This window comes from Megalops cyprinoides, chromosome 8 (assembly GCF_013368585.1).
Source record: "Megalops cyprinoides isolate fMegCyp1 chromosome 8, fMegCyp1.pri, whole genome shotgun sequence".
NCBI classification, from domain to species: domain Eukaryota; kingdom Metazoa; phylum Chordata; class Actinopteri; order Elopiformes; family Megalopidae; genus Megalops; species Megalops cyprinoides.
In genome coordinates, this window is record NC_050590.1 from 28954120 (window position 1) to 28981905 (window position 27786).

At 41.1% G+C, this 27786-nt stretch overlaps 2 protein-coding genes across 3 annotated transcripts in view; one reads left to right on the forward strand and one right to left on the reverse strand.

The window, feature by feature from the left end:
- Positions 1-14832: 14832 nt before the first annotated feature.
- Positions 14833-19289, forward strand: LOC118781654 (glutamic acid-rich protein-like). The gene is made up of 5 exons (XM_036534662.1): positions 14833-14898; positions 15699-15774; positions 16942-17047; positions 17849-17979; positions 18259-19289. The coding sequence occupies exons 1-5, from the start codon at positions 14833-14835 to the stop codon at positions 19089-19091; spliced, it is 1212 nt and encodes a 403-aa protein (XP_036390555.1). The 3' UTR covers positions 19092-19289.
- Positions 19290-23981: 4692 nt separating this feature from the next.
- Positions 23982-27786, reverse strand: part of LOC118781549 (tubby protein-like) — a 78472-nt gene continuing 74667 nt past the window's right edge. For both annotated transcript variants that reach the window (XM_036534501.1, XM_036534503.1), the window contains exons 8-12: positions 26980-27092; positions 25413-25527; positions 24706-24804; positions 24422-24593; positions 23982-24275 (exon numbers count right to left, since the gene is read on the reverse strand). In XM_036534501.1, coding sequence (XP_036390394.1) covers positions 24142-24275; positions 24422-24593; positions 24706-24804; positions 25413-25527; positions 26980-27092 — 633 coding nt within the window. In that variant the 3' untranslated portion in view covers positions 23982-24141. The remainder of the gene's footprint in view (positions 24276-24421; positions 24594-24705; positions 24805-25412; positions 25528-26979; positions 27093-27786) is intronic.

Sequence of the window (27786 nt, forward strand, 5' to 3'; positions counted from 1 at the left end):
GAGTAACAGCAGCACAGAATGTTTGGGAGAGATGCTGAGGAGATTTTTAAAAAACATACTGTGAATATTTTCAGTCTGATGATGGTGAGAGCATTTTAAAGCTATGTTGCTCTCAACCCTCTGCTGAAGGTCACATTCTGTGGATTAAATCGAAAGCTGGCTTTCCTTTTATCGTCCTAATGGTACTTGGCTAATGGAATTCTTCAGTCCATGAATACACGGTGCTGATTTGGGCTAGCTAATGTCCATGCCTGTGCGGGAAGCAGCTGGAACTCATCTCCCCTTTATTCTGCTTGACCTGTCTTTACAAAAATGAATATGAAACCTGCATAAAAGATGAAAATGAAATACACATTATGTATTTACTGTATCCTGTCAAGGTTACCTGCACAACCATTTCATTCTCTGGTAATTGTTGCGTTCACCTACCTATTGATAATTGCAGCTAAGTGTCATCTCTTCATCAACTTCATCAGTCATACCTGTCAGCTCTGGTTTTTAAAGGCCCTTTTAAACCTCTTTGAGTTGCCTCCACATAATGCAGATCATCACAGCCCAGCTGACTGCTGTTTTGGAATGTAACACTTTCACCAGCCCACCCCTCATTTCCCCATATTTATTAGCATTAAGTATATATAAGAAGACTATTTTTACTCTGTTGATGAAGCAAGAAAGAAATCCTAATCAAGGAATCAAGCATGCTGCTGAGGAAAAACTATTTTTTTCTATAGCTGTTTGCAGAAAACAGAAAGACAGAGGAAAAAAATACATACGCCAAATTCTTTTCCTTGTTGCCAAGGCACGCACGGGATGCTGGCAGCTACAAAGATTCAATTATACAAAGTGCAAAAAATAATTAGAAAAAATAATAGCACTCCAAAAAAATTTCCCCTCCAGAAATTGCGTAGAACAATAAATCTGTTAATTAGCTCATTAATATTCAATTGGGGTCAGTGGACTTAATGGAACCTTTTTCAGGGGCCATGGAAATATTTAACACCCTGCCTTTCCACAGTCTATTCTTATTATCAACTACGTACAGGCAAGCCTTATCTAGCCACCAGATGGTGGAGAACAATACAGCGCCATTATCGTCTTACAGCAGTGTGTGTGCCTCTTAACTGGTGTGTGTCGGAGACAGTGAAGTATAGATACTAAAGCATTTAGTGTAATTGATATGTGGTATATATGGTATTGTTGGGCCTGTTTGTTTGCACTGCTGGTATTCATGGGCAAAAAGGAGAGGCGAAGATTGATTTTCTTTGCTGCCATCTTAGTTCTCCGCAGGTCACAGATAACTTGTCAATGCAGGACTCGGCCCGCTGTAAAAGGCATCAAGGCAAAGCTCCAGGCCTCTCCAGAGAAGAGAGAGCTTTCTTCCCTCGAAACGCAAGACCAGCAGCATCTGCCATTTATGTCTGCTTTGAGCACCATGTTTTATTTGACAAGTATGGTGGGAGGAGTCTTCCAGGTACAGAGTGTGCATTTTTGGCAGCTTCAAACCCTTAAAATATGACCAGCTAGGAAATACGCCACCATCAAAGGTAACATGAAGGGTGTTATTTATTAATGCATTTTACCCTTTATGCAACCCTGTTTTGGAATTGTTGATTGGCTACCTGGCTCATCACATCACAACAACCTTTGCCACATCAGGAGCACTGAGGTGAGGCAAAGGCAATCCTCTGATACACTCGCTTGCTGCAAGTCACCCTGCAAGTTACCCAGCGTACTGCATTGGAGTGGGTGCTCATTGGAGGATAGGTGCTACTCCACAGACATTATCTGAACAACTTGCATTCACCTGATGGCACACAGGGTTCTTGAGAGCAGTGAGACGAGCAGCTGCTGGCTGACCTCCCAACCCTAACACCAGCATAACAAGACCACTTTGTTCCGCCGTTGTTGGCTCCCGGTCATTATCGGCAAAGGACACAGCTGGGACCAAATCTGAGCTGTACAACCCTTCCATACTGACTACCAGTGAAAACACACAGTCTGATTCAGCTAGGATACTAGTGCATTCCACAGAGGTTAGAGAAAAACAGTGCTCTGATATTGAGCTGTTCAGTACTCCCCTGCAGGTTCCACCTTATTCTTGGAATTCCGCCCGGAGAAAGTTTCTCTGAACCAATCAGCCAATCACCAGGGAGTAGAGACAGGTGAGGCCTAAGCTCAATGCAGCTGATCATATGCATTGATTTAAAGTGTGGCAATGTAGCTTGGCATTCATGGGAGACCCACACAGCATGAGGTGGTGCACAGCTGGCTGGATCACAGGTAGTGGAGTTGAGCAGAGTGGAGTGCAATGCTTGAGAAGCCATTGATGGCTACATGAAAGTTGCCTTTCCCCCGCTTCCCTCCCGCAGTGCTGCCCCTTCATGTATTTTCATTAGTGTGCTTATATAATCGTTTCTCTTTTGATAGAGTCGCTGCTTATTGAGTAAAGAGGCGTCAGTGCCGGCGCGAGAGATGTCGTTTTTATGATCTCATCTCTGGCTTCAAAGGCTCAATCATGGAATCTTCAGTCACGCCGGCAGAAACTTAAGGCGGGTAACCAATCTTTGATTAAGCTTCGCCCTGTATCACTGAGAGCCCTGGTGAACTCGCAGGGACCTCTGGCCTCTCTCAGTCGTTAAGGCTTTTCAAAGATTCAGATTACTGCAAGGCATTGTCCCTGGGACACAGCATCATCTTGTTGGAGGGCAAATGAAGACAAAACAGCAGCACAGAGCTGGCAGGGAAAGGGTGAGGCCAATGGCGAAGTGAAATATAATTAGCACAGAAGTACAGATGAAAGCATGGCTGTCACTGAAGAGAGACATTAAACCTTAATCCACACGGCACATGTCGCCTTTTGCAAAGCTCATATACTGAACAAATAGGACTCACAAAAAGACACACAAGCTTTTACTGTCCATATTCTTCAGAGCTGGAGCACAGCAATCCAAACGTGCGGTCAGAGCTAAAGCCTCTGATTATCGATTAGTGATTTCTTTTTCCTTGTACGATACTACCTTTTTCCTGCCCTGTGGATTGACGTGGCTTGGGCTGTGACATTCATTTTCCATTTACTTACTCCATCTTCTTTATGCTTTGCTACATATACAATAGTTAAATGTCAGCCATTTGAAACAGAGTCCTTCCCACAGCACTTATAAACCCCTCATGTTGTTTTGTATTGTGTCTGCAGCAGCACAGATGGGGGCTTGTCTCTCTGAAAATAAGGTGAAACATTAAAGCGCAGGAGTGTGCTTTCTTTCTCTGCTTGAAGTAAAGACTTTATGGATTTTTACTGAGATAAAAGCCGCCACATTTGTTCTAAACATGTCCGCTTATTGACACCATTCGCTCTGCACAGCAAGATTATTTCAGACAGCATTATCTTCTTAGTTGGTTGTAAAAATTCAATTTTACTTTGGTTTATCTAGACAGAAAATATCTATAACAGTTACGCTGGAGGTGAAGGACTTGGCACAGATTTCTTTTCACCTTCTCGTCTGGGCAGCTTAACAAGAAAACAACAAGGATGCACTTGGCATGGGAGTAAACTCTGCTGGTGGTGGTGGGCTGGAGAAATTTAAGACCAGAATATGAAGGCTTTCAGAGGGAGATGGAGGTGAGAAAATCCTCTTTGAACTGACCGTTGCATTTGGTTTTCTATTAGCTGCTGAAGAAAGCAGTTGCAGAATTTGCTTTACTTACCCAGTGCAGTATTTCAATATCCTTTCATCTGAGAAAGTCAAAGACATGTAGACAACTGCCCTGCAATAAGCAGAGGAACAGCACAGATACTGTAATCTGGCATTGAAACCTGTTGTGGAAGGGTGGTCCAATTGGCTGCGAGAGGACTTTAAAATGCTCCTTCTTCATTTATGGACCTGTGCTGAGCTATGCTGGCCTATGGGAAGCCAGCCAAGTCATGAAAAGGCATATCTGGTTTTATACTGCAATATCCATGCTGTAACATGTCACATAAATTTGAATAGAAGCAGCGATATATCTAAAATCTCTCATTGTTCATCTCTCTCTTTTATGTTGATCAAAACACAGCCCTTAATGTAATGACAAGACATGGAACTACATTCTCTCTCTGCCAACTGTATACAAACATACAATGATAGCACATCCATCAGATGGCACAGTTGCTGTCCCCTTGAAGCCTCTCTCAGCCCAGATACAAGCCAAGGGCACACGCTAAAGGCATGGGCGAAGGCAGGAGGCACCCCCCCTGCTGGGTGCAATAGGGATTTGAGAGAGTGAAACTCTTCTCCAGCACAAATTCCAGTCCAGACAGCAGAGAAAGGATTCTCGCTGTCAGAAGGTCAGCTCTATCCATGCAGGCCTCTCACTGCACCCCTGCAGACCTGGTAAGGGTCAAATGCTGCAGTCCACACTTTTGTGGCTATTCCTGACTCTTGGTGATGTGGTTTGCATCTTGTAAAACTGCAGGTTGAGACAGGGTAAGATACTAAGGGAAAATTCAAGAGGTGCTATTGGGTAAGGGAAAATGTTTAGCTGTGGAGCAAAATACACCTTGTTATCTTTTTAAAACCCCACATGTGGTAGCTCTTTTATAAAATAATGGATACAGTTATCACAGCTGAAGCGTCACCATCACTCTGGATCATGACCCATTCCAGACCCACATCGGGGATATGGTCAGGACAAAGGAGACTGGGGAGTGTTATAACATCCAAGGGCTGGTGTATTGTAGCTCCTGTGGGAATGCAGGATTGAGAACTAGCCTCAGGAGTGAGAGCACAAATCCAAAGCCTAAGAGCATCCCACATTTTCTCGTGTAACATATATCGCTGTCAGGATGTCTGTTCCTCCAACCTCACCTTGTCAGCGGAGCCCTGACTATTTCATCTTGCGTCTGCAACTTAATTCCAGGAGAAGGAAGGACGATTCAATTACATCCTTTCCCTGACATTTCAAAGCAGGTGGACTGTGAGAGCAAAACAAAAAGCACGGCATTTAAGCTGACATGGGCGCTTCTCGGCCACAGTGCCAGGGAAAGGGGGGGGCAACAGAGATGGGTGTGCCCGGTGGTATGAATCCAAAAAAAGGTGTGGGGAGATAATCACGTCACGTTGATGGGGCTTAGGGGCCTCCCCCTCAGGAAGCAGTGGCTGTCATCCATGCACATTCCCACCTTGAGTCCTGTGAAGCTTAATGTCACCCTCAATACCAAATGCTTCTGAACACGATTATGCTACAAATCCAAACCTGTTAATAAGACACACCATCAGGCAGAGTGACATACCCTTTCACTTTCAATCAAACACACACATGCGCACACACACACACACACACACACACACACACGGCATGACATGTAGCTCCCATTCCTTTTTAACTGGAAAGACATGCAAAGCTGGTGGGGTCACATGACTGGTCACCTGACTGGGCTGACTGGGCTGCCCTCAGGCTTACGGGGTGAGTCTGTGGTAGACTTGACTTTGAGCCCCATCCAAATTCAAGCATTTTGCAACCTGTCAGACACACTCCCGTCAGTTGATCATCTTGAAAACTCAATTATACTCTACAATTCCCAGCACTCACGCTGCTGTCTAATAAACTGCCGCTGTCCCAGCCCATTCACTTAACTAAAAGGGTGAGCTCCGTTTTAACTCATGATGGGGAAGTGCACTTTCCTGGACTTCAAAGGGGAACACAATATTGAGGACACATCATACTCAATTCGAGGCTTAACTCTATTACAGCTGAACATCATAAAAGCTACCAAGGTTCTCTGTGATAAATTAAACCCAGGAAAAGTCCTTGGTTGGTTGGACACATTTACAGACTTTTAACAGCATTTGGCCTGGGGTGTGCTTGAGATTCATTGTGGTTATTGACTTTTCTCAGAAGCTTTAAATTAATTTCAGGTTCCAACAAGGCATATGTTTTTAAATTTTTCCCCCTTTGTGCCCTCTTAGACAGAATTTATATGCAAAGTACTGCACATTTTGTACTGTGGCACAGATGCTCCCAGCTGATTCTGCAGCAACCCTGCAGGTATTGGTGGAGCGCAAGGCAGGTTAATACCCTGCAGGTATTGGTGGAGCGCAGGGCAGGTTAATACCCTGTAGGTATTGGTGGAGCGCAGGGCAGGTTAATCATGCGCAACCTGCAGTGCATGCAACGCATTATCACTTACACCCCCATGCAGGGGAGGGGACGAGCCTGGCGGGACGCCCGTTAGAGGTCTCTATTGAGATGTCCCGTCCTATCTCTGTGCAAGCCTGTGTCTCTCCTCAATAGGACCTGAAGAGGGGCAGATTTTAGTACAACAAAAGGCAGTGTGTTTTACACCACTGATATGGGTGCACTGCAGTCAGACAATGTGGCAGCACCTCCAACACTCCTTTCACCCCTGTGCCCCCCATGGAGCCTAAACCTTCCCTTATGTCCAAAGATAATCAGCTAATCCAAAATGTGCAGCAACATGAGACAAAGAAAAAAGAGGGGAAAAACAAAACCTAAAAGGGGGAGGGAGGGAGGGAGGGAGGGGTTCTTGTGGTTCTATATGCTGGCTTTCGCATTAATCCACTGGAACGCCCCATGTTTTGCGACTTATTTTGCCAGTGTGTGTAAATGCTGTATAACCATTAAATAGGAGCTGAAATTTTCAATGGATGGCATGTGCACGTATTAATTGTAAAGGCCATTATTTGGTGTCCATGAGGCTGCATCAGCTTAGCCACTCCATTCCCCAATTTGCATACAAAATGCTTTATTTTGGCAATCAATGAAAGTGCCTCACTGTATGTGGGGCTTATCACACGCTTACAGGAAATGGATTCCTTCGCCATCTCGTTAAATTCTGTTGATGCAGAACAATTTGAAACATGGCACAGGCTGCAGTGACATTTAAAGATGCCGTCGCTTAATTATATTTTGCAAAACATTTGGGGTTGTTTGTCACCAGGGATAAAGTGCTTCCACTACAAAGTGAACTTGTTCACAATTCAAAAAGAATCTCTGCTTTGGTGTAGCGCTAACCATTATCTCTTATTAGCAATGGTAGAGGGCGTTCAAGGTGCCTTGTGTGGATGGGGAGGGGACATGCTGATGCTTTGCTGTTCTCCTGCTGGTGATCCTTTGTAACACAAGGAAGATGCTCAAGGTTCACTCACTCATCGAAGGACCTGGTCCTACTCTCAAAGGGACAGTGTCCACCACTACATAAACCAGGCTTGTTATGACAATGCTGGCACATTGACAGCCAATGTCTGCTTACTTGCCTGTTCTAAAGGTTTTTTTATATCCACTCTGTGTCTCCCATATATGCACCTCGTCATGGCCTCCCTCCTCAGATCCAACACCACAGATGTTTCACATAGAAATAACAAACACATTGTTTGTTAAAACAATAAAAACTGACTGATTCTGAAAAGCAGTCCTCTAGTTCCATCAGCAAGGATTCTGGTGAATGTGTCTGAAGTCTTCTCAAAGGGAAGCCATTCCAGACAGAAGGAGGTGATGATGTTCCATTTTACAACTTAATGGGAAAACTGGAGTTTGGTGATACTGAAGTCCATATGCTGCAAGAGGGCAGCCATCTCCTCTGAGTGCCAAAAGCACTACTATGAGGTTTCATTCTACTCTGTGCTGTGTTTATGGTTCTCATCCAGAATCTTACCTCACCTCCAATTTTACATTTAAGTCTGTGAATGTCAATGGCTTTAATGTAGTCTTAGCTATACCCTGTATTTGGCAAAAAGTTGGTATATTTTGAGCCTGCTTTTTACAGTGGTCATGCTGACCAAGCCCAAGAGTAAAAAAAAATCTGAGCTGTATTTTATTTACATTCCATATTAAACTGTCACACTCCCCAGTTCCCATTCCCCACCAATCATTTTATCACGTTCACACTGAGCTGGAGCACCAGGTTCCTTTCAGACAATATCACTGCAGATCTTGTCAAACTGGTCCATCTCATTTGCCACAGCAGCAGTGCTCTGCATACAATGACACGGCTCTCCACGTCCTGCCAGTCTTTCACACCCTAGCTCCAGTGTTCTACAACCCACTGGAGATCCCCTAAGGCACAACCATTACATTTTTATTCTTCTTTTTAAGTTACAATATGGAAAAATATCCTTCCTAATATTTATATTACAGTAGTAATACAATACCCTCCAAAACTCAAATGATTCCTCCTCTGTGGTGGACTTCATTAACACTGCTGTCTTTTGATAGAGATGGACACTGGAGTACAGAAAGTGCATTCTCAGAGAAATCCTGCACACTAATGGTAACAGGCAATGGTGAGCAGGGACAACTGCTCTGTAAAACGAAATAAAAATGGGTGAGGGAGTCGTGACAGCACCTGGTTATGTTTACAGTTCCTGTGTCAGATGCCAGCCTCGACTCCTTGGGGCCTAATGCGCTGTTGTTTGAATGCCAGGGCCTGCGTGATGCCTTCAAGATCAGATCACTGCAGCCTCATAAGTATGCGTGCTGTCAATACCTGCAGCTCTGCGAGTCCTCAGCAGCTCCCTGCACAGCCTTCCTGCAGCAGGTCTGGGATCAGTGTCTCCGGCAGATGGAACAGGACACCATGGCACTCTATTAGGCAGTCAGCTCATTGTTACTCCCCAACAGAATGTAGGCGATACAATGTGTTTGGATCCTTTATTGTGTCTGGTCTGTTGGAAGGGATGGGTAGGAGTGATAGCAGGGAACTGAAGCTGGGAAAGTCACCCACAAATCTGTCCCCAATGGAGAGCCCCTATGAGGCCAGCCATCTGCAAACAGTGTTAACACCTCCACCAGGACCACACAGGGCCCTGACCCCACTGCCAGGATACACGTATAGCATTTCTGTACATGTTAATCCACAATAAAGCCCAATAAGGGTGGGACTCATGCAAAATAATCTATAACTCAAGCTTGTAGGTTGACACAGGTATTTACAGTACAGAGGGGTCATTCATTTACCTTCCCCCATTTACATAGCTGGCTGTGTGAGGGTCAACTAAAAACCATAACAACCACAAAACTGCATTTGCTGTCCTGCTTATTCTAGTTTTTCCAAATTGGAATTTTCCTTTGAAATATTGTGCAACCAGTGTTTACATACAAAATAGCTGTCTACACCTCAATGCTATTGCTATAGCATTATACCTCCTGCATTTTATCTCAGAGATTGCCTCCTCAGCCAGTAAGATTTGGGTATCATGTGGCTGTCCAGTGAAAGCCCCTGAAACCACTAGCTCAACCACTATGGGAGTCTATGGGAAGCCAGCTCACTGTGAGTTGGACATTTCAACCTTAGTTAAAGAGGACCTTGTACTGTTCTTGAAAAAAATAAGCAGTTTATCTTACAATTATCATTTAACACATCTATCTCATTCCAACTTCAAATTGCTCTCAAATCTTCTGGAAACAGTAATCATTTCAAAGTGAAATCCAGGGAACACCTTCAGTTGAGTGATTCAAATAAACAAAAACTGACTCATATGGTTAATAAACAAGGAGTCATAAATGCTTGGCACATTCATCCATGCACTTTCCCTGAGTTTTATTTTAACTCAGATTTACCCTTACATCTGAAGGCACAAGAAGTGACACACATGCATACACACAAACATATACATACACATTTAATAGTTGAATTTACTATGAACAATCACAATTGTCACAGTGAACCACTGCTGCCTCTCAGTATTTTATGAATAGCTGATTATTCGATCTCTAATAGATACATATGGTCCTTCTTCCAATGCCATGACAGTAAATGTGAGGTACACTCTGACAACAGCAGCCACGGCACTCAAGGACTTCTCTAGGCATATTAACCCATACCATTTTCTTTTTATAGCTGTCTTTGTCCTGTAGAGGCCTGTGTCTTTGATGATATTTGCAGCAAGCTTCTTCTCAACCAATACCAAATAAAAATTAAACCTATTCAATATATAGAACTACACTGATTTAATAGCTGAACTCACCTAAAAAAAAGCCCTTACCACTCCACTCAGCTTGCTATTTGGAAACAAATTGAATGATTTAGACAGAGGCAGGTGAAGAGAAGAGAAGAGAAGAGAAAAGATGTTTGAAGTAAACCCAGTTTGCTACCGCTGAGTAAGGTGACATTGCCCAACAAATCACTAGCATGACTATAAGGAAAGAGAACCATTTCTATTTCTGAAAGCAATTTTGTTTGGTGAAGGTGCGTTGCTTGCCACATATGTGAACCTATCGCTCACAGAGCACAGAGCAGCATGAACATTTCATAAGACATACCCGCCACATTTTTTCCCATTAGCAAAACAATAGCCCTGGCTTTTTATAAAATCAAAATGAAATTTCTCCTGGTCCATGTTTCTGTGTGTATATGTAGAAAGGGGACTGTGGTTGATGGCATCATAATGCTATGTTTAGCACTCTACTGTGTGAATGCAGAAACAGCCTGACTTGTACTGCAGCAGGTCCTTAGTAATGTGATTGGGCCTAATGAAGAGAAATTAAGTAATCGAAAGCCTGGGCAGGAGCTAGGCCGTGCAAACAGAGGGGAGATGCTGCTGTGGCCAGTTGTGACTTTGCTTCACCTATTCATTTCCTGCCAATGTCTCCAAAATTTCCCCTTTGCTCCCCCACAAACCACATTTCAACCATTCCCGACAGTTCTTTCAGTCTGCACCCATGCCTACACGTGGGCACCATGAAAATGCAAAGCTTCCCTGTTAGATGGGGAAAAACAGACAGCGGGCCATTTTTTCCCACCAATCTGATCCTTAAGTTTCTCTTAATGTCACAGCAGAGCAGAGTGTTGGCTTATATGCTTCCGTACACTGTGATGAAAAACTTACTTCAACATCACCACAATTATGGAGAATATGGAAAAGTGCCCTCAAGTCACAGCTCAGTTGATGAGAATAATAGAAAAAGAAAAATGAAATGAGGGGCAGGAACAGGACAGATATCAAGTTCCACTGGCTTCTCAAGCACCCATAAATTATTGAAAGTACAGAATCAGAACATGAAAACCTTAATGCTCACACAATTATGACTGCAATAGTGCTAGTAGCTTGTGCCAATATATGTTGCCAAAATATAAGACCGTATCACTGCCTGTTGTATTAAACATTAGAGTGGCTGGTTATAATCTGCACTAAAATAATACTCTGGTTGGCACTGATAATTTAACCATAAGGCATCCCTCCCAGTAAAGGTACACAAACGCATGTGTGTTTCCCTGGATTAAAAGATTAAATTCGGGACACAGCCAATAATACACAGTGGTGCCAGCTCTTCTGGGTTTCTTTCAACATAACATCACAAAATCCACATTTGAATACCAAGCCAAACGAGCCACCATTTCTATAGAATTTTATGACAGACTGCTACACTTTCAGAAGCTCTGCACAAACTGTTTTTTTTTTTTTTTTTTTTTTTTGTCAGAAGGATGAGGGGGTGGTGGTGGGGGCATTTAAGTACTGTTGTTTACCATTTTGGGCTCAAGTTTGCATGTTTTGTCTTCCAAAAACCATGCTTTTCAAAAAAAAAAAAAAAATGTCAGCACGGTCTTGGATCAATGACAAACTGCCGAGAGAAGAAGACACACTACACCACTCAGTTCCATTGTTTTCTCTCTGCACGCATTCTTGAAATATTGAATTTCAGGCAAATCATGATTGCTTAGATAATTCTATTTACAGACCCCATGTGGCCACACTAGAATCCCTACTCATTAAACAAAGAAAAACAACAAGCACACAACCCACTTTAGGAACAGATGATTATTCTGCCAGCTTGGATGTTGGCCACCAAGGATGAAGGTACAGCCAAATTATGAAGGTGATGATGATAATATTAAAAAAGATAAATATGTAACAATGATGGATGATAAGGAGGACCTTATTGGAGAACCTTTGCTGTAACTGCCAACTAGCACCATTTCGATTCTTATTGCATTTAAGGCTTAAATGTATTTGAATCTATCCTAACAAAAAATTTCACTAAACAAAGTAATACTAAACCATTAAAGAGTCATTACATGAGCCCCAACTGATAGTCTATATTTTGGAGACTTTTTCGTACAACTCCTTGCAAGAAATGTTTTCAGAAAACTAGATAAATTAAGATATAAAATAAAATAAGTGCTGAAAGCAATCCCTGTTTACTTTGTTTGATATCTGAACTAGGCCTACACTTTAGCTAAACCTTTTGTTTTCTATACATTCAAAAAAACATCTAGTACATAAATCTGTAAATAAAAAACGTCTGATTAAACCCCTACAAAGTAGAACGGAAGGCACCAAAATACAAAATAAAACTTTAATCACAGGGCGACACTATTTTTTATGTTCTCAGTCCATATCACTCATTTTCAAGCAACATATTAGTTGCTTTACTAGTATTTATTTGGAATTTTATGTTGATGTGTCTTTCCGAGCCCTATCGATTGCAGAACATCGTCATTAGTTCCTTTCTAAGAGAACGGGAAATGTATGAATTTCAGGTTCAATTTAAAACCTACAGTACCATCTGCTGGAAATATATGGGAACAACATGAGCTAATATAACTCGACAGAAATCAAGCGACAAGTTCGAAAAGTAAACCAAGATGATGTTGATAGTAAGCCGCGATGGCTAAATGTCACCCCCTGAGAAAGAAAAAAAAATACATTTATCTGCATGTTTAACAAGCCCCCTTCAAAGACACCTTATTTTATTTGCATAATAAATGCTGTATGGTTTGCTAGCTAGCCTGCTATCCACGTATAGCATGCTACTTCAAAACATTACGGGACCAAATGCACGGGGCAACGTTGTCACTGTTTTTAGACATTTGCTTGCCTATAAAGGTTTGACAGTCAGCTAGCTAATATTTACAACTGCTTGTGGGCTGGAGACACGTTTAATTTAATATATCGCTGAACACCGTGTATGACAGAATTTTAATGAATAAAACACTGGAAAGAAATGTTATTTGATTACAGCTCTTTAATGTGTGTCGTTGATGAGCTGTCAAACTTGACCAAAAATTCATCAACAGTTAACTATCCAAGCCCACACACATATACACCAACTTCCAGGTCGCTGAACGGCAGGACGCTAGTAAGCTGGAGCTAGGGTGCACTTTGAATCACGTGCATCAGGACATGCCTAAGGTCACTTCCGTTTCCTGGAAAAAAAAAAAAAAATAGGGAGGAGTGGTGAGGCTTTGGAAGGGTGCCGTTATCAGTTGTATTTTGAAATTTATAATTCTTTATATGACCATGTAAATATAACAATATATCACAAAATGTCAATGTCTGCATTGCAGAAACTGACGCTTGTCACCTGTCTCGTCTTCTGTGTTTCTCTACTACTTCCAAAAATGCTCTTATCAAGAGGGAAAAAGGAAGTAACATTAGGCAAACCGGAGGGTAAGGATTCAGTAAAATCACCTGCTCTAATTCGTTGGGGGTGCGTGGTTAATAACTCATAGCGAGCTAAGTTGCAGTGTTATATTTATATCAGTGCTGAGGGGTTTTGAAATAACCTAGCAACTAGATTTTTGTTTTTGTAGTTCTAGCTAGCTAACAATTACTGTTCCAAATGAGCAAACTGCAAACGTTGTTTGATTAATCGCCAATCAATAGAGGTGTATAAAGCTAAGCTCATATGTTGCGAACAATTGCATACAATGGTGCTTTGAAGTCGAATCGATTCGGATGATTGATATCGTAGCTAGGTATATGGCTAGCTTTTTAAATTATAATTTGATACAAGAATATGGGTAGGCCCATATCATGATGTATTCATCCCCGGTCAAGCCAATGTAAATATTCATTGTTATTCTCTCCTAACTATCCATTGCTGCCCTCACTTTGACCATTGTGCCATATGTTTTGTGTGAATGCTCTCATGCTCCCAATAAAGTTAATTTGATGTGACCCCTTTTTTGTTTCCCCAGTTCCTGGAAACCCTTCCTTTCACAGTTCAACCACCACCCCCATAGTTATGCTTATTGTATTCTTGCCATCTTCATACCATGGACCAAAGTACAGCAAATCCATTTGTGAATTGTAAGTGATATTGATAGTGTGAATTATATATAGCTGTTTGGGAAAACAGGAAGAGCACACAGGAAATATATTCAGAATATTTTTGAAAATATTTCTAGTAGAGTAAACTGCACTGCAAGGGTTCATGCAAATACTGATGAGCCTGACAACCACTGCTGTGTCCCTCTGGCGCGCTAATGCTGATCTCACCAACATCAATACACTGACTTTATGCCAAGCCACACCATGATAAGTAAACATTTACATATTTAAGGAGATTTTAGGGTATATATCTGGTTGTATCTGTAAGATTTTAAACAGATGGTATCTATATGGTCCTGTTTTCTTCAGTATCATTAATTGATAGCCTTACAATGGCCACAGTGATTCTCAGTAGTCATGCAAGAATGTCAGGTGATGACTCAATCACAAAAGATATCCATTCCCACATGAGAAGCCTCTACAGCGGGATGGATTCGTCTGGCTCTGGTCCCAACAAAATAATTAGCAAAGCTTCTCAGAAAATAGCTCTGGATAGAGAAATTTTATGGATTGTATAATATATTATAATATAATATTATTATAGTTTGTATTACAAGCAGCATTTGTGCAAATGTAAATCATATGTAAAACCTCCCCTGATAATGGTTTGCTGTCTGTTTCCCTTGGTTTAGTCAGGTCTGGGCATTTGCCTCTCATGATTCACCAGCAGCGGGTACCAGAGAGCCCAACGAATCAGGGCATGGGGGCGCAGTACTCCAGGGCTCACAAGCCAAAGGCCAAAGGCAAAGGGGCTGGAAGTGGGGGCAGGGGCAAGTACAGCTTCATGCGTCAGGTCATTCCCATCTATGGATTTGGGATCCTTCTCTACATCCTCTTCATCCTGTTCAAGGTGAGACTCTCTGTCCCGTGGCTCCCACACAGGCTGAGATATCGGGCCTCTGCTTTGCCATTAAAGGAAAGATGTTGTACTCATTGTATCTCAGGGGTTCTGTAGGAGCATGAGGCAAACACATGTTCTTCATGTTTCTTCAGTACAGCTTGACCTGAGATGACATAAAATTCATTATACTCACAGGAAGCAAATACTGAGATTCCCTATATGAGATGCATGATAACAAAATGCTCCATTTGGCAGCACAAGCTGCAGGAGCAGGCAACCACATTTCAAGAGTGCCACATTTCTGCAGTCTAATGAATATGCATGGTCAACTTTAGCCTAATAACTGATCTGTGTACATAATTAAAGATTCTGATGGAACAAAAAACCACATGTATTCCTTGTATCTTTGTATATTTTAATTAGGAGAAACTGATCCACGTCAAGCTAATCTCTTCGCACATAGCCTCAATAGCTCCTGAGAATGTTGAAAAGGCAATTTACACATTGTTGCTGAAGTATCATTTCTAGAATACATAACACTGGTGCAGTAGTCATAACAGTCTTTAGTTTGCATGGGTAGATGTCATTTTATTTTCCATCATGAATATGCAAAATGTATGGTACATTTTGAAATAATACTTTACAAAATGTAAGAAAATAACCTGTAAAATGAATCGGTTTCACCAAGGGACTTCATTTATAGAAGCTCGGATGAATTTTTATATAATTATCCTAGGCTATTGCTACATTCAAAAGATCCCTAATTTGTAGTATGTTTGCTAAAAAAGGATTCTGCTTTTCTTTCATAGTTCATGTCAAAGGGTATGCAAACAAAATCTGATAGTGGATTCTTTGCCCTGAAATCAGAGGACTTGAAAAAAAAAAGTAAGTATTGATGTACCGCATTCATGTTCACACCTTTGAGATTCATTTAAATTGTTGTTCCATTACAGTTCATGATGCAACGGATAGTACACAGATTTTCTGTGCACCAGCGATCTCTACAAGACAGACTAATTACTTTGAGTCAAGATGATATGCTTGCACAGAGGAGATGAAGGCGGTTATAAATGCATTCAAGAAATCAATTCAGCATGCACCATGGGGTGCACCGCAGCCACATACACAGAGATTACAGATGAGTGTTCTTTTTAAACAAGAAGTACACATCCTCTCGCAAGTACCCGCTCCCCCCTCCTCTGCCTTTTGGACTCACTGGGATCTTGTTTCTCTTGAACAGTCATTTCGATTTCCCTCTCTGTCCGACCCCCACTGCATATGTCAGCAACGATAGGCTGCGAGTCTCCCCTCGATAAGGCAGATTAAGATCCTGTCTCATTCTGGAGTGGCTTTGTTCACTCGTTTGTTTGACCTGGATTAGCAAAAGCAAGTGCTGTAATGTCGCATCAGCCCGGTGGCATCTAAAAGCAATTAGATGCACATTCTTTTGGATCAGCATTAAGAGGTTTAGTTACATTCTTCAAGTGGATGCCAAGGACCAGGAAGAGTAAATGTGACAGGATAGGAGCATCTCTGACTCTATATACAGCTATTAGTGCTTAAGCTTGTGTGGGGTTCTTCTTAAAGTTCTTAAAGCCGTAACACACTTCAACCTTTATACTGCCTTATGGCTGATGCTATGGTTAATAATGAATGAATAAGATGTCACCACAGTCCTAGTCTGTAACCCTGTCCCTGTCTTAATCTTCTTAACCATCTATGCTTGTGACCAATGCCGCTTCTGAAATAGTTAATGGGATATTTCTAAAGAAGGCAATGCATTAGTGAGACTCATGCAGTAGATTACAGGTGAGGTCTGATAATTTACAGATATAGAGTAGATACCTACGGCATGAGTCCCATTCCACATCCACATCTCAACAGAGATGCCAGCAGCAGGTTGGTATTTACATCACATTCCAATTACTTCAGGAGACCTCAGGTGCCACATCTCTGGAGGCAAGGTTTGGATTTGAGAGCTTTGGTGTGTGTGTTTTTGTGCATGCATATCTGTGCTTTCTGGCAAAAAGACTCACCCATATTTCACCTTAGTCTCCCCTTCAGATGATCATGCGCTGGTGCAACTCCAGGAGAAAGTGAAGGAGATGGAGGAAATGATGGAGAGCATTGTGTCCACAGTGAGCCATGACGCCAACAGGTAAAACACCTGTATTCACGTGGATACTCTGCTCTATGTCAATAACATAATGAAGAGGTCAAAGTGACCAGCCCAGAACAAGTCAGGCTAAAACACATGAAAATGAAATTCATGCTCCTCCCACAATGCAGCTGATTTCTCATTCTGTTGATCATATGTGTCTTTGTACATGGTTTGTTGCCATTGGTCATTTTTTTGTTTTCTCTCAGGGATGCATTTTTATCACATATAAATTTTGTGTAGCACAGGGAAACACAGTGAAATGGTCCAGGTTTATATCTGTATTCTAATAATTTTCACTAAATTATTAGAATAGTTTGGGTGTTGTAGTGAAACTGTCATTATTGTAAGCTGTCTTGCATAAAATAATCTGAGTCATAAAACAGGATGAAATGGATGATTGGGGGCTGCAGGTGAGGGTGTCAGGTGAGAATGTGTGCCAAAGAGTACCACATTTCTAAGACAGGGAGCTACTCACACTGCATAGATTAAAGCCGACCCACTGCTCTGCCTCATTTTTCCCATTTGGCACTTTCCCCAATTGTAGGGTGGAGAAGTGTGGATTGTGGGGAATAGCACCGCAGTGCTAATGACACTCCAAACAAAACTACTAATTGTGGCCTGATCCAGCAGGATCAATAAGTTGGCACAAGTAGAAATCTCTGTTTCAGAAAACTGTCTGTTACACAACTCCTCTTGTGCATCAGATACTGTATGTACGTACGTCCCATCCTCTCGTGGAATGTTTTTGTTCAGTGCTACACTGAAAGGGGTATTCATATGTCCTGTTTTAAAATGTAGGATCAGAATTGTCACCACAGAGTATGAGGAGAAACTGCTGTGCCAACTGAGGGGGATCACCCGGGTGAAAAGGCCTGGCAGGACCACAAAGGAGATCTCCCCAGAGGTGGAGGCTGAGGAGGAGTGGGAAGGTATGCAATACTGGGCAACCACAATGTTAGCATGCAAAGCAGTGCAGCTGTTACCTGGTGATCCAGTTTATCTTCACAGTCCTTTCCACTGGTTTAATCTATTACTAGTGAAAACATAAATTTTTATGACCCCACCCCAATTTGTTCCCATTTTTAAGGTTTGAGGTATTTCCTAAAAAAAGTGAGTACACCAAGTTAAGTGTTTTGATAGTTTGTGACATCAAACTGAAGAGAGGCACTGTAATTCTTGGTGCATGAGCAGCCTGTTTGATCCCACAGAGTACCCAGAAGCGTTGCTCTCCCAATATGAGGACCCCACCTGTGGGATGAGATTTGACCCCATCCTCCTGAAGGAACCCATCCACACCCATCCACCCACTGCTGAAGAGCTAGCAGAGAGGATGGAGGAAGAAGAGAAGGACCTGGAGATGGAGCAGGGTCCACGCCTACAAAGTGACCCCACTGAGGACCTGGAGACAGAGATGGACAAGAAAAGGCCAGGAAGAGGGCTGCAGGTCAGCTTCAGTGACCAAAAGGATTTGCTCTGCTACCTGGAGGATGATGTGGAGAACGACAACAATGAGGAAGAGGATGAGGACGAAGGGGACCCTACGGTGAAGGCAGAGAGTCTGATGTTGGACTGCAAGGTCTGCACTGACCTAGGGGAGGTGGTACAGAATCAAGTGGAGGACCAGGAAGATTCAGAAGACCTAGAGGAGCCGGAAAACATTGAGGGGCAGGATTATTTAGAATACCTTGAGGAGCAGGAAAACGTGGAATACCTTGAGGAGCAGGAAAACGTGGAATACCTGGAGGAGCAGGAAGACTCTGAAGAGCAGAATGACATGGAAGATCTGGAGAAGTGGGAGGGCCTGAGGAGGCAGGATGAACTAGAGGAGGAGGACGACTTAGAGGAGCAGGAGGAAGACGAAGATTCAGACGAGCAGGAAAATTTCAAAGAGCAAAAAGACTGGGAGGAGTGGGAAAACTCAGAAGGTGAAGACATTGAGGAGTTATTTCATACATCTCATCAAATGGAAGATGATCACCTGATCAGCTTGGTCATCACTAATCAGATGCTCAGAAAACGCAACAAGAATGAGGAAATATAATAAATTAATTTTAAAAAATCCCCCACAAACTCCTTTTCCTTTAATGATACCCAAACACAGCAGGGAATCACTTCTGAGCTCATTATGGGATTGAGCGCTAGCATAGGCTCATCCCCTTGGCCATTTCAATCATTCCTAAACCCACTCTGGATGAATGATACCACTCCTGTGTTTGTGATTGTACCAGTCTGGACTGATCCCCCATACAATAAAAAATATAGATTGAGAATATATTTGCTATTATGAGCTATTTTAGCTCAATCAGTATATTTAAAATATTCAATACATTTTATATACTGCGATGATTTCCATGAATGTATTTCAGTTGTACTTGCAATATGTTTTGTGCTCATCAGTGCATTTCTCAATATATTACAATATATTTCATTTTGGTATGGGTCCCTATGTTCTTGGTGATCATTCTGAACTGAACACACCCTGATTTCGACGGGCTTCAATAGGCAAAATTGGAACCACTGTAACAGCTGGACATTTCTATTTTTGGTGGAAATATCCAGTACCCTTCCTGTAAAAAAGAGCCGGTGTAAAAATGTTTTCTCTCAACCATTCATCATGAACTCTCTAGTCAGTAGAGATCACACACCCACTAACAGACTCTAGGTGCATCATGGAAATGTTTCTCCCAAAGAAAGGAGAGCAAGGCATTACTTTTGTAAGATTTTGGTTAACTATTGCATAGGGACAGATTTCCTTCAGCAAACTCAAGGTCTCCTGGACCCAATTGTTCAGAAGTGATCTGGTCGGATTTCGTCTATCGGATTGCATCAGATCTTGAAAATGGGTTGTTCAAAAGAAAAAAAGGATTCTGAAATCCAGCCTTGGTTTTGATCTGGATCAAACCTTTAGTATGTGTTGTTCAAAACTTTGTAGTAGGATTGGGATACCATTGATCAAAAAAATCAGGATTATCCTGATCCCAGCAGTAGGGTGGATTCAGGGTGGATTTCAGGAACAAAATGTAATAAAACTTGGTCAAATAATACAACATTTGTATCACGTAGTATATATACATTTATTTGTATTTTGCACTTGATTTGTTTAACTGTTACAGTGATCAAGTAGATAAAGTAGGCATTAGGCTACCTATTAAGCCTTTCAAAACAGTAAAGTAAAAAAAAAGGATTTTGTCCCCATAAAATAAATCTTCCAAAAAGCTGTCAATATCAAACAAAAAATATTTAATTTTAACTGTCATTTATCACTGTATGTTATTTACAATGACACATCAGAGATGAACCAGTCAAAAGTAGTTACTAACAACTGCATCCCTTATTGCACGTCCAGTCAGTCCCTCATTCTGAGAGAACGCCGGAGGTTGGTCTGGATCTTCAACAGGCTCAGGTGCATCATAAACATCATCACAGAGAGGGACATTGCCCCTGGTAGCGATGTTGTGCAGGACAATACAGGCAAGTATTATGTTGCACGCTCCCTGTGCTGTTTTCTGTCTCTTCAAATAAAAACACTTGAAGTGACCCCACACTGGCTATTCTATCTGTTGTTCTTTACATAGCTAGTAGCCTACATTGTGATATGTAGTCCCATTGTGAGCACTGGTAATCCAGATTTGGTAATCTTGAAAAGTTTGTATCTGGATCAGGGTGATGTTGCTTTGAAAAACCGGCACAAAAGTAAAATGGATTACCTGATCCTGGATAGCAGAACATGGGATTTCCAAATCCGGATCATTCTGATCCAGATTAAACTTTTTGAACAACTTGGTCCTGTGGATATCAGACATTGTATGGATTGGCTCTAAGAGAATCTTAGTAAATATGCCTTCTCCACAGTAAACATTTCTAACTGTGTATCCATACAAGATTGTACCATACTGTAACATATTGAAAAATATGCTGTTCAGCCCAAGAGTATATAGCAAATACATTTAAATATATTAATGCAAAGCACTAATATATGTCAATATACCAAAACAGTAATAACACCAACACCACACCATGTTTTCAATACATTCACTGAAATATATTCTCAAAATATTATTTTTTATGGGTGTGTACTATTTTAGTATGTGAGTACTGCATGAGGAATGACAGTATGCTGATGTAGAATCTGTTTTTAACTTAAATTAAATTATCCATTGTACTGACTGAGTTATTTTCCAATTAACAGTAGTAGTATTAGATTTATTGGATGTAACCACACAAAAATACTCTAAAAACAAAAATGGGAATGGGAAAAAAATACTTCCACTCCATTGGAATGAAATTTTATTTTCAGATAGTTGTAGTAATGTGTGTAAACAAACACTGCATATAGAACAATATCCACAGTTTACATAATTACAACAGAATAGCACTGTTACAGGTATAGAGTGACAGGGCTTTGAAAAGCACAGTCTCAGTACAGTATATTCAACAAGGAATTCAGCAGTTTGCCTCAAAACACAAAGTCATTAGACCACTTTACAAGACATATTTGTGAAAGAATGGTATTCATTCAAATATACATTTTTTTTTTAAAAAGACCAAAATTAAACTTAAACTTAATTTACAGCAGCCATGAATTTCTTTGAAGATTGTTGTTTGTTTTTTGCCTTTTCATTTAGGCTTTTTTCATATACTTGGTAACAATGAAAGAGCTAAAAAGTGAATCATTCCTTGAATCCTTTCATATTTTGTAAAACGATTTGATTCATTGCATAAAAATATGTTAAGGACGTTAGTCATTAAAGGTTTACATTAGGGCCATTTACATTATACATATATATATATATATATATATAATTATAATTTTTCAATTATCATCCCTTAAATATTAGAATCAGCAGCTTTGTTAATGTAAAAAGAGTACACAGTGGTTGTAATTAAACATGGTGTGTTATGTGCAAATGATAAATGACATGCAAACAATACATGGATGTTAGTGTGACTGCGGTGTACCTTCTGACCACGCCCCTCTTTTGGACCAGGTCAACCATGTGATCTGAGAGGTGGCAGGGACAGAGGGACACCTGTTTGCAACACTTATGAACAATGAGAGGCCGCAGGTATAATCTGTTAATCTGCTGCACTCTGTGTGCAACAAGGTTTACTTTACAGACAGTCAGGACTGAGTGTCACAGACAACCACTGACAAGTGCTCACAAGTCCTCTCAAAAAATATACATGATTTAATTCACTCTGCTATGAAAAGGAAATAGAAATCACAATTACTCCAATTCAGAGCCTGGTTGTTAGACTGTGGAAGACCCTGGCCTACCTTCAAAAATGGGCAATTTGTTCTAATCTTGACAAAAATGATCAATTTAATCTTTGGGAGACAAGTATAAGGCTTCTAGTATAACTTACAGTGATCAGTTACTAGTTGCTAGTGCTTTAACCTTGGGAAAGCAACTGTTCTGGTCCTGGTTCTGTTCATGGTTCTCTGAAACCAAATCCAGCTCCTGAACAAGCAAAGTACATGAAAGTGAGGCATAGGCCAACTGAGCACGTATTGCCTGAATCCCTCTAAGAACTACCAAGGAACAGAAATAGCTTTTTCCCTACAGACAAAGCTAAACAAAACAAAACATAGTTGTATTGTAAACATTTCAAATTAAAAGGCACCAAGGGTGGTTCTATGGGAAAATATAACACAGGGAAAGTATTTGGTCAGACAATCTGCCTTATGGGGAACATTCAAGTGCCATTTGCTTGCTGCTTCCAATTAAACACTTTCCTTGGGGTTCATTCTCAAATAGTTCATGACTGCTTTTTTGAGAACTGCAAACTGATGTCAAGCCCCTGTTAGAAAATGCATGATAATATTATATTATTATAGTATTGTTCAGGTGACAGGTGTGTTGTTCACAGAATGGTTCTTGGTGCCCTTTAAATACACTGTTCCTTTTGTACAGTGCAGAAATGGGCATGTAGAGGACAGAACAAAGGACAAAGCAGGTCTTAGAGCATCAAAAATCCTTCTGTCAGATTAAGACACTTTAAACACTTTATAGAATTTAAAGCATAACATTGGATTTTATCTCCAAAGGCACAATATTTACAGGTTGAATTTATACCATAAAGCCTAGTTAAAGTGCACCAATCTGTACATTCTCAGCAACAGATAATACTCTCACCCAGTTTTTGATCCATCACTGTACGTCTCATTTTAAAACAATACAAACAAGGTTTTGGCAAGCAGCCCTATCAGTCATGCTAAAGCATAATGTGCTTTAGTTCCCATACAGACACAGAATGAATTTATTTTAGTTAAAAAAACACACAAAATGAAGATCCGCAAGTCATGTGACAACACATAAATATATGTACAACAGAATAAACTATGGTGTGAAATTTCAGTTGTGGCTTCATATGTCATTGTATATTTATGAACCCTTTATATTGTTTTCAAAAAGAGGCTGAACATATTAATCACATTATAGCTAAAGTATGATAATTTACCTGCTAGACGAAAAACTCGTGAGCCAATGCTGTTCACTCTGGAGAATTAATAGGAGTTAATGAAGTTTTAGCACAGCTGTGGCAGTCCCCTGGGATGAGTTTAGTAATCAAGATGGGAAAGAACAAGAAAGCTGATGTCTTAAATTCTTCATTCAGCACATATTGAGTATAGAAGTTCATAATGTTAGTGCTGTCAAATGATATAAAAGTAAACTGCCATAACAATAAATGCAATACATGGGTAAAACCATATCAACATCACACTACATATACAATTAATCATTTTCACCAATTGTATTTGACACGTGATCTGTGAAAAAAAAATGTTCCAACACACCAGTGAGTTACTGTTTGTGCTTACCTCTGCTGTGTGCAGAGATGTCCTCACCTGCATGCCCCACACCTCAGTGACAAAAAGAGGGGCCACACAGAACAGGAGGGGCACTCCCTTCTCCTGCTTCCTCATGCTCTCAGCACCCACATACTGCCAGAGGAAGTTCTAGTTCCTTTACAGTCATGTTTGGAGTCCAAGGCCCCTTCGAGGGGCAAGGGGTGTGGGAGGGAGGGGGCAGCGGTATCAGCTGGGACCACAGGAAACAGAAAGTGGTGGCTCCACCCAGCTCCTCTTCCTACTCACAGGCCAGCTTACTGTCAAAGCTGGAGAGGGCAATGGCGAAGGCCTGCAGAGCACACATGGGATAGTTGTAGTCCATGGTGAAGACGTCCTCTGCCACTCTGCCGAACTGCATGACAATGTAGTCCGCTGGAGAGAAAAGAGACATGTCTGAGAGATTAATCTGAGGAACAAGTGTGCAGTCAAATGTAAGCCAAATATGTGGTTTTTGTGTAAAGATGTGAATCAATAATGGCTTTTTAAAAAAATACTTTTTTCAGCAGCTCAACACTCACGGTCGTTGTCATGGATGATTTGGAAATTCTTTACAGAAGCCTGGGTGACGCGGCCGTGGAAGTTGAGCACGTAAGACTGCGTGTCGTCATTCCACACCGGCGTCTTGTTGTGCAGCTCAATCACGCTCTCCGTGCTCTTGTTCTGCCACCGCGCCAGAAGGGACTCATGGTCCTGGAGGGGACAACAGGGACATGTTTGGGGGCTGAGTTCCGTACACACAGGCTGGGCTGACCACCCAGCAGCTGTTGCTAGAGATTGCCTCAGCGTAAATGTATGCACTCACATTCCGTGGTCGGATGGATACTCGCTCGTGGTCCATGTTCATTCCTGGAATGATGACACTCATTTTTCGAGGTCCTTTAAAACCCAAAACATTGGTCTCCTAAAAAAAAAAACGCACACAATTCAGACACATTAAATTGGATGTTGCTGTTTTATTTTCAATGTATCACTTAGTTTAATTACATGAGCAGCACACAGAGAAATGTGGAGTTGTGTATGAGCTAAAAGGATAATTATCTTAGCAAGGCCAGTGGAAGTGAACACTTTTAAGATAACAGTACAGACAGATGTGGGTTATCAAGTGATAAAAATATGTTAATTGTTTATTAATTATTAATAAAACATAATTAATTACAAAATCTAAACTTGAAGGGTTTAAAAATATACTGAATGTGGATGGAGTATTATTCAAGGGAGAATCAACTGTGCTGGTCTGTGCTAACCGTGTCAATAATGTTGCTATTTCAACTCAGGGCACTAGGTGTCTCTCTACTTCATATTTTACTAAATATAACCTAAAACTCAAGCCCAGGCACCTGACTATCTGAGAGTCTGTGTAGAGAGCATGGATTTGTTCTTCTGCCCCTTCACACATATGACATGCACATCATCAAGAATCTGTGTACTATTACTGCGGTATTCAGCCTCTGTTAATGGCTGGGAGAGAGAGCTACTGCTGTAATGCTTCTAGGTAGGAGAGACCCTTACATAGCAGATAGCTGCTAATTCCTGACGTAGGTTGCTGGCTTCTAAGCTGGAGGTGGTCTTGATGGGATTCAGCCCACTGTCATAGACAGTAAACTTGGTCCCCATAAGGTTTGACCTGCAAAATAAACAAGCCAAGGCTGCCATCATTCTGTCCAATGGGGAAAGAGATTAACAGCCATAAAGTCAAATGTGCATCAATCATCCTCAATCAGGCCAGGAGCTTTCTCCTACAATCAATCTTAATGACTAAGAGAAGTGGCAGCAGTGTTCACAGAGGAAAACAATACACTTGAGGCAAAGCTGTGGGCAATTATGGTGCTTAGAAATAAAATCACCTCCACTTATCCATAGCTCAGTCTCTACAACTGCTCTTAAAAAAATCTCAGAAATAGTTCTGAAAATGTCTGAAAAAGAAATCACATAATTCCCAGCACCACAATCACCTTCTTGGTATAAAAAAAAAAACAATTTAAAAAATGGCCCTGCACTAGCTACTCAAAATAATTTCATACTAATAAAACCCTTCAAAACAGTGCAGGATAATCTCGAAGAGTTGTCTTTATGAGACAACCAGGCCCTCTGATGGGCAGGGAAAGTTATATTCTGTTTTCACAGATTTCCTCATCTTTCTAAAGGACCAATGGAAAGTTTCTGGTGTCAGCTATGAGACTGTAGAGGTCAACTGCACATGTGTTGAGTCTGTATATGCACCACTCCAGGATCATCACAAAAGAACGAAGAGGGTTGAAAATGTCTGTCTGAGCACTCACATATGAAGAATGTATTTTTTCTTTTGAGTTGACAGTACTTTGGTACCTTAGGCATATCTCTGCTCCCAGAATGCACCTGTGCAGCGATTGTGGCACAACTGATATCATGAGGATCATTGATGTCATTTCATGCTCCCATGCACTAGTACTTCAACACTTGGTCATATACCCTGGCCCCACAGAGAGCCTGATCTTCACCACTTTCCTCACTGAGCTGCAGAGCATCTGCTTTCATGAAGATGAAGATTTCTATTGGAATTTTACCATGCATAATGAAAGAAGAGACCCTTACAGTGTTCAAGACCAGGCTTGACACAGTGCTAAATATACTCCATACACATAATGGAGAGCCTAGTTGGACTGAATTTCCTATTTTGGCCATTAAACTTAAACTAAAAGGCAAGCTACCAACAGGCAAAGTTCATTTGTCACTCAAATGAGAAGAGATGAGCCTTCATTCAGGGGTATTGAACTCACTTTCTACGAGATTATCAAGGTGTTACGCAGAAGATCAGAAAATTATATTATGAAAAGCCTGAAATGGCATATGCACTCTGAGCAAGCATCTTTGATTCTATGACGGCAATAAAAAAAAAACTTATAAAAGGATGAGAGCACATTTAGAATACAGGGCCCAGTTTTCCCAAAAACACCAGCAGCAATGTCAGCAATATGGGAGAAAAACAGCAAGTCTCCAAACTGAATGGAACAAAACACATCACAGAAATATTTAAATATTGCATAATGAACTGTGAGGAAAAATACCTCTGAAGCAGGAACCAGAGTCCCAGTCCTACCTCAGCTTCCCGATGAAGCTCTCTCCACCTCGAGATAGATCTGTTGGGTCGATGGAGATGAGGTAATTTGAAGTTTTGCTCTTCTTTCGCTTCCTACCTGCTAGTAGGAACACCTACAGCAAGTCAGAGAGAACATTATTCATGACATGCGAGAACCAGTGAACAGCCTTGGAGCACCAGAGACCCACATTTCCCAAAATTCAATGGAGTTCATCTATTTCCTATGTCAGGACTATAGTCAAAGTCCTCATGTTGACCAGGGCTATGTACCAAATCACATGATTTCACACTATGTACTTATGTACTTATTGTAGTGCCATCAAGTATGCAAGGAGACTGCATGCACAAAAGTAGTCTGACTTGAAGCACGCTGCTTGTTATCACTGTGCCAAACTTTAACCTTATATGTATCAAATCGCCTGTATATCAGAAGACATCATCAATGTTCCTGGTAAAATATCCAGTTAAATATACAAAGAAATTAAAATAACTTCTGACAAATAATATTTACACACAAATTCCTCCTTTGCGGAATTCTTTGTGTGCATTTGAACAGGTGTATTTTAATTGCTATGGGTTCCTGGAATGACTTGGAAGGATGGATAAAGTAAGCTTTGATGCATACTTTGATTTTTGGCCCTCCCAAGCACACAAGAACACACCCAAGGAACTTCAATGCTTGCTTTCTTGCACTTGCACACCTGAGATTTGAAATGGTACTTAATTTGGTGGCCACAAACTTCTGCTGATGTAAGAATACTAGCTAACATGCAAGTATGCGATTTGGAACACAGTTTCATAATCCAC

Bases quoted from the DNA above. Each gene is read 5' to 3' on its own strand.
- LOC118781654 (XM_036534662.1), top strand. From the start codon at position 14,833: ATGCGTCAGGTCATTCCCATCTATGGATTTGGGATCCTTCTCTACATC. The intron at 14,899-15,698 runs GTGAGACTCTCT...TTTCTTTCATAG, and splicing joins TCCTCTTCATCCTGTTCAAG to TTCATGTCAAAGGGTATGCA. The intron at 15,775-16,941 runs GTAAGTATTGAT...ATTTCACCTTAG, and splicing joins AGAGGACTTGAAAAAAAAAA to TCTCCCCTTCAGATGATCAT.